Genomic DNA, 7,530 nt, shown 5'->3' with positions numbered 1-7,530 from the left:
TTCCTCGCACTCCCGCTGGCCTTGCAGGTCCACCGCCGGGCCCCAGATGTCAGGGGGTGTGGCATATGCTAATGAGTTATGCTAATGAGTTCCCCTAGCTCTTTTTCTACGAAATGACCCCTGGGGCCATAGTGCAGAAAGATGGGCGTTAACCCTCCCAGTGCAGTTATCAACTCTCTCCACCCCCAGCTGTTATTCCTCAGAGGAGAAAAGATAGAAACTGCCTGTTTTGTTTTAGTTTCCTAGCAGGGTTAATAACCCTTACAGTGGTCAACTCCAGGTTGGGAAATTCCTGGAGATTTGGGGGTGGAGTCTGTGGAGGACAGGGTTTGATATGTAAGCCTCCCTGAGCCCGTTCGCGGGGAGGGCGGGATATAAATGCAATTAAATAAATAAATAAATAAATAGAGGATGAGAAGGCCTTAGAGAGGTGTAACGCGACAGAATTAACCCTCCAAAGCGGCCATTTACTCCAAAGAAACTGATCTCTGTATCTTGGAGATCAGTTGTAATTCTGGGAGATTAGCAACCCCAAATAACCTTATGGGGATGGGGAGGGCTTAAACTCCATCGGGTTTCCTACCCCATGACCTCTGTCTGAATCAGGGCCCTCCACAGCTGCAGTTACCCTTTTAGAATATAAGGAAGATCTGTTCATAGACCTAATGAGATCACATCTGTTTGGGTTCCTCCTTGGCAACGCATCCCATCGAAATCAACAGATCTTAATTCCAAGTAATCGTGGTCGGGATCTGGGTTTTTTTGGACTTGAAAGGACCCTTTGTACAGCCTGACCTTAGCATGTTCTCTCTGAAGAAAGCCCTTTTGATTTAATAGGGACTTTGGGTTTAACTGGATAGGACAATGGGCAGATTCATGCATAGATTTCCTACTCTTTTTATAACGGCAAGATAGCAGCTGCAAAAGCCGCCCGCTGTCATGTGGGGTTATGGTGTGGGGCAGGTAGTAGATTAACTCTTCCCTTCACCCCATTCTCACAATTTCAGTCTCTCCCCATGCAAGGCTGTTATTCGAACAGAGGCATGAAAACATACAGACACCTCTAAGTATACTCCTGACCGGGAATGCATAACATGGTGCCTTTCCTGATAGTTGCCAAGTGTTTTTAAAAAGTGGGTAGAGCTAGGTAGGGCTTTTTTGTGCAGCAAAGCTTCTGATTGGTTACTGGCCATTTGACTGGCTGTAGATTTTTAAAAATGTTGTTTAGGTAGCAGCTTGCCCCCACACCACACCGATCTTCAGTGTGTGACTGGAGGTGGCTGACTCTACCTCATGCAGCAACCATTTTGTGGCTGCACCCATCATGCTCTGTCAGAATTCCAAATGCCCTCGCCAGCTCAAGAAGGTTGGGGACCCCTGCTCCTGGCCATATGCAGAGTACTTTTCCTTTCCGTGTGACCAGGGATCATTTCCTGCTGGAGCGCACAGAAGCGGAGCTCCGACAGTAAGGAGCCCAGGGGGGCGGGCACATGCAAGAAGCCCCGCCCCCTGCTCCCAGCAGACCTCAGTTGGGCCACGAGGAGCAAGAAGCAGCCAGGTAAGTTGCAGAGCCTCCCCTCGGCCCGCCTTCAGGTACAAACTCTCTCTCCTCTGTGAGGGTAGATCTGCGCATCATCATCCCCCCATAGCTAGTAATCCAAAACAGTCCAGTGGCACCTTTAAGACCAAGTTTCATTCAGACACAAGCTCTCCCTCCTCTGTGAGGACAGATCTGCACGTCCCCCCCCCCATAGCTAGCAATCCAAAACAGTCCAGTGGAGCCTGAGTGGTGGGTGCTGCCTTCTGACACACTTCCGGTGATGTCAGGGGGTGTGGTGTATGCAAATGTTATGCTAATAAGTTATGCTAATGAGCTCCTGCACCTCTTTTTCTACGAAATGACCCCTGCGCGTGTCAAGGAGACTGGCTTTTCAAGGGTCCAGCCTGACATTCTGTCCAGAAGCTGGCCAGAGGGGAGAAGGATGGGGGAAGGAGAAGCCAGCAAGGCCTTCCCGTCCTTTGGCAACTCTGGTCCCTCAACTGTGCTCATTTTGAGCTTCTTGTCTGTTGTAGGCTGCTGGAGAGAAGCACTGGTGCAATGAGCCGGTAATGCCCAGCTAGGAGCCTGCCGTGGCAGATTTGCCTTATCAGAGGTTGAAGGGACAACGGTCGGTCGGTCGGTAACAGCTACCTGGCCCGGAGCAGATGATGTCGAGCCCTAAGCGGCAGCGGGCGGTGCCTGATCAGCCTGTGAAAGCGGGCCCCAACCAAGAGGTGCCCACGCAAGTTCAGCTCCCCGAGGGCCTCTTTGAATTCCCGGCCTCCTATCAGGAGCTCTTTGAGTTCTTCTGCACTCACAGCACAGTTCACGGCGCCATCCGCTTGGTCTGTCCTGCCGAGAACAAGATGAAGACGACCTTCTGGACGGTGCTCTTCTTGCTGACCGTGGCTGTTCTGTACTGGCAGTTTGGGGAGACCCTCCAGGGCTACTACAGCTACCCCGTGAACCTGAAGATCAGTCTCTGTTCGGACAAACTGACGTTCCCCGCCATCACGCTGTGTACCCTCAAGCCCCAAAGGTGAGAGGTGGCGTCAAGGGGGTGGCTACGGTCGACTCTGCCTTGTACAAGAGCACAAAAATACATACACGGTACATGACGTCAACAGGGATGATTTTTGTTGTTTCTCGTAATGCTAGAGCAGGGGTACCCCATGGACACCTTGACGTCTGCTGGCCCCTTTCCTGGAGCCCTCCAAGTGTTTTTAGAATCGTGAGTGGGGCCAGGTGGGGTTTTTGCCCAGCAGGGCTTCTGACTGCGGTTGCCATCCCCCTGATGGGGGCAGGTTTTTTCCTGCTTTCAGGGGCCCCAATCCGCTGGTGGCCAGCTCTAGCATTTGGGTAAAAACACCATAGAGTTCAGGGGACGCTCTAGCATTTGGAGGGAAATCTCTATGGTCATCACAATAATGACCATAGAGGATTTCCCCCCCAAATGCTAGAGCGTCCCCTGAACGACGTGCCTGGCACAATGACCTTGGGCAAGCCATAGTTCTGTCAGAGCTGTTCTCTCAAGGGCAGTTTTGTCAGAGCTCTCTCAGTCCCACCTATCTCACAGGGTGTCTGTTGTGGGGAGGGGACGGGAAAGGAGTTTGTAAGACGCTCTGACTCGAAGTGAAGGGTGGGGTATAAATGCAATCTCTTCTCCTTCTCCTGCTGCCACTGCCGGGACGCAGGTAAGACCTGGCAACCTTACTTCTGATTGGCCATTGGAGATTTTATTGGTGGTGCAGATTATTTTTAAATGTTGCTTTGGCAGCATTTTCCACTTTGCTGTGTGACTGAAGGTAAGCGGCAGCGGCCATTTGGTGGCTGTCTCCACCTCCCGCGGTAGCCATTTTGTGTCTGTGCCCATCATGCTGTGCCAGAATTCCAAGGCGCCCACAGGGTCAAAAAGGTTGGGGACAGTGTTCTCTCTAGCTCACAGGTTTTTAGCCTCCGGCTCACACATTTTTGTCTCAGCTCAGGAAGGATGGCTCCAGAGCCAACTAGTTTATGCAGTAGCCAAATTGCTCCCTCACAACTGTAATGCCAGTAGCTCACAAAGAGGAGTTTATGCTCACAGGACTCCACGTCTTAGAGGGAGCATTGGTTGGGGACCCCTGTGCTAGTCCCAGGCAGATTAGCAACCTAATTTATAGCCTTTCTTAATGAAATGTATTATTTTGCTAGTTTTTTTAAAAAAGTTCTCGTTGATACCATCCCATTGTGTTGTCAACCTGTGGTTTTTTAAAATTGTCCTTACATTTTTGCTTTGTTTGGAGGGTTTGATTTTTTTAAAAGGATTTTCTTAGGCAACATCATTTCAGAAACCTCTTACCGTGGCCTGTACTGTCATATTTTTATATTTTTCCTTCCTAAGCTAAGGAAAAGGGGGGGGGGAGCAAATGAGTCTTGTGCCACCTTTGAGACTAACAGACTTATTGAGGTAGGTGTTTCTGTGGACTAAGGTCTGCTTTATCAGATGCAATAAGTGTATCCAGGGGTCATTTCCTGCAGGAACGCACAGGAGGGGATCTCAGGCAGTAAGGAGCCCAGGGGGTGGGCACATGCAATAAGCCTTGCCCCCTGCTCCCAGCAGCCCTCAGTCGGACCACGAGGAGCAAGAAGCAGCCAGGTAAAAGTTGCAGAGCCCCCCCTTCAGGTACGAGCTCTCCCTCCTCTGTGAGGGCAGATCTGTGTGCCCCCCCCCATAGCTAGCAATCCAAAACAGTCCAGTGGCACCTTTAAGATCAAGTTTTATTCAGGTACAAGCTCTCCCTCCTCTGTGAGGCCAGATCTGCATGCCCCCCCCCAATAGCTAGCAATCCAAAACAGTCCAGTGGAGCCTGAGTGGTGGGTGTTGCCTTCTGACACACTTCCGGTGATCTCAGGGGGTGTGGCATATGCAAATAAGTTGTGCTAATGAGTTATGCTAATGAGCTCCTGCACCTCTTTTTCTACGAAATGACCCCTGAGTGTATCCACTACACATGTATACACATTATATGCATGTATATATGGACATAGGGGCAGATGTACGTACACTTGATGGGGAATTACGGAGGACAGCCTCCAGGTGAGACTTGGGGATCCCCTGGAATTATACCTCCTCTCCAGACTACAGGGATCAGTTCCCCTGGAGCAAACGGATGCTTTGGAGGGTGGCATCACACTCCACTGAGGTCCCCGTCCTCCACAGGCTCCATCCCCAGATCTCCAGGAATTTCCCAGCCTGGATCTGGCAACCCTACCCCCCCTCCCCTCCGGTGGGCCCTGGCAACCCTATGGCCAAAAGGCCATGAAATGTAGTGGTTAGAGTGCTGGGCTAGGATCTAGGGAATCCAGGTTCAAATCCCCATTCGTGCCATGGAAGCTCGCTGGTCGACCTTTGGCCAGTCACATGCTCTCAGCCTAACCTACCTCACACGGGGATGTTGTGAGGATAAAATGGAGGAGAGGAGAATGATGTAAGCCGCTTTGGGTCGCCGTTGGGGAGAAAGGAAGGGTATGAATGACATAAAGAAAATTAACGGGACTTCAGCAGTAGAGTACGCTTACACTTCTGGCTCCGCAGTGAGGAAACCGGGGCTGTAAGTGCAGACAGTATGCTGGTGTGAACAGCTGCCGTTTTGGGGATGGAGCTGAAAACACAGCTTGAAACAGGGAGAGGGGTCCCAATCCATCTCGTTTCCCTTTGGCAGGTACAGCGCTATCCAGGAGGAACTCAAGGAATTGGATCGCCTCGCCCACCAGGCATTGAAAGACCTCTACGGCTTCAGGAAGGCCCAGGAGCACACCCCGCCGGAGCCCCGGTCTCCCCACGTCCTCCGCTTGGCTCGCCATATTCAGCGCCACCCGTTGCAACATTTAACGGCTGAGGATCCAAACAGCCTTGGGGGGAACGGCCACGATGGGGGAGTGGGCTTCCTTCTGGTGCGTGGGGCCGCCCTGCCCTCTGGTTCCAGGGTTATTCTAACATGCAGCTGGGGGTTGTGTGGTACTAGTGAGAGACAGGACGGTGCAGTGGAGCCTGGGTTTCCATCAATGCGCCCTCTAAGCTGCGGAGTCTTGTGAGCAAAAATTCTACTCTGTGAGCTCCTGGCGTTAAAGTTGTGAGCGAGCGATTTGGCGACTGCATAAATTAGTTCGCCCTGGAGCCCTCCTTCCTGAGCGAAGACAAAAATGTGTGAGCCGGAGGCTAAAAAACTGTGAGCTGGCTCACACTAGCTCAGCTTAGAGGGAACACTGGTTTCCATGTAGTTGGGTGCACCGAGCTTAATAAAGAGCTAGGTTGTTTCTTTAAAAAATAACTCTGGCAAAGTGTTCAAGACAAAAAGAGAGAGGCAAATCTTGTCTTTTTGTCTCCCTCCCTCCTTGTTAGAAAAGGTTCTGCAGGATGTGCTTACGGATTGTTAGTAAATGCAGTGGCTCCTTGTACAATGCAGGGAAGAAAGGTTAGCATGAACCCCATGGGATCCTTGTGAGTTCCTGAAGCTCCAATCTGCACTTTGCCAAGTCCTTGTGTTTGTTGGGGAATAACACAAGGACTTTGCATCACAAGGATGATGGGAGTTTTGTGCCTCCCAGATCCATGCCAGCTCTTTTCTCTTTGTGACCACAGCATAGAGGGAGGAATGGCTTCAGCTAGTGCTGTTTTCACCTCATGGAGCTGCTATTGGCCTCACTGTAAAAATCACGTTATTTACATGGTCCCCAGTGCCTGCCAGCACCTTTCCCGGGGCCTACCAAGTGTTTTTAGAAAGTGGGCAGGGTCAGGTGGGGCTTTTGCCCAGCATAGCTTCTCATTGGCTCTCAGAGACTGGATTTTTCTGTGCATATTTTTAGAAACATTGCTTCTGCGGCAGCTGCCACCACAACACAAGGGTCTTCACTGTGTGGCTGAAGGTAAGCTGCGGCAGCCATTTTGTGGTTGGCTCCACCTCCGGTGGCAGCCATTTTGTGCTGTGCCCACCACATTGGGTCCAAATTCCAAAGGTTCCCATGTGCTCAGAAAGGTTGGGGGCTCCTGCAATAATGGTTCCACGGAGGTGGTTTTGAGGACATGAAAACAGTGTGTGTTGGGGGGGGGGAGGGAGGCTACAGTCGCTTTCCCCTCTGCGTTGTGGTCACAAACAGAATCAGACATGTGAAACAAAGTTTTTGCATTGTTCCCCCAACAAACATGAGGACTTTGAACTGTGTAGGCAGAATTTCAGTTAGCTGGGAATTCTGTCGACGTGCTGAACAGGATTGCTTCTCTTATCAGGTGGAGCGGGCTAGTTCCATGCGCCTTCCTCTTTAGGCGATGTGTCCACAGGCTCACCTGTGGCACATCATGCGCCACATCCTGGGAATCTGAAGGCTACTTTCAGACTTCTGTAGGCCAGGATCTGATACATCAGTTATCTGTGTTAACTTTCTGCTCACGTTCGTTGGTTGCCCTGACACTTTTGGGCGCTCTCCGTTTCCCTTGCAGTGTAATGAAACCAACGGAGACTGCTTCTACCAAACTTTCTCTTCTGGCATCGATGCTGTCCAGGAGTGGTACAGATTCCATTACATCAATCTCCTGGCACGGTTACCCAGTGACCAGGTGCTGGACGAAGACAGCGACGCAAACTTTATCATTTCCTGCCGCTTCAACAAGCAACCCTGCACCAAGGGGTAAGCTCCACATTCTGAAGGTGGTGTCTCCTTGTGCCTGGGGAGAGGCTGTGATTCAGTGGTACGGCACCTGGCTCAATCCCTGGCATCCCAAATGAAGAGGGTCAGGTCACAGGTGATGTGGGAGACCTCTGCTCTAGACCCCTTAGAACGGCTACCAGTCAGAGCAGACAATACTGACCTTGTTGGACCAGGGGTCTCATTCAGCCTAGGCAAGCCTGATCTTATCCGAACTCGGAAGCTAAGCAGGGCCAACCCCGGCAAGTATTTGGATGGGGGACCTCCACGGAATACCAGGGCCGGAGGCAGAGGCAGGCTATCGAACC

At 51.4% G+C, this 7,530-nt stretch overlaps 1 protein-coding gene across 1 annotated transcript in view; it reads left to right on the top strand.

Moving 5' to 3' along the window:
- Window positions 1-2,208: 2,208 nt before the first annotated feature.
- The window catches only part of LOC107119864 (amiloride-sensitive sodium channel subunit alpha-like), a 19,379-nt gene continuing 14,057 nt past the window's right edge, over window positions 2,209-7,530 (top strand). Inside the window, exons 1-3 of the mRNA XM_015422478.1 lie at window positions 2,209-2,579; window positions 5,242-5,473; window positions 7,017-7,204. Of these exons, the coding sequence (XP_015277964.1) occupies window positions 2,209-2,579; window positions 5,242-5,473; window positions 7,017-7,204 (791 nt within the window). The remainder of the gene's footprint in view (window positions 2,580-5,241; window positions 5,474-7,016; window positions 7,205-7,530) is intronic.

This window comes from Gekko japonicus, unplaced genomic scaffold (genome assembly GCF_001447785.1).
Source record: "Gekko japonicus isolate JY-2015 unplaced genomic scaffold, Gekko_japonicus_V1.1 scaffold1250, whole genome shotgun sequence".
Taxonomy (NCBI): Eukaryota; Metazoa; Chordata; class Lepidosauria; order Squamata; family Gekkonidae; genus Gekko; species Gekko japonicus.
Note: the sequence above shows the minus strand (reverse complement) of the source record. Positions and strands in the feature narration are given on the sequence as shown.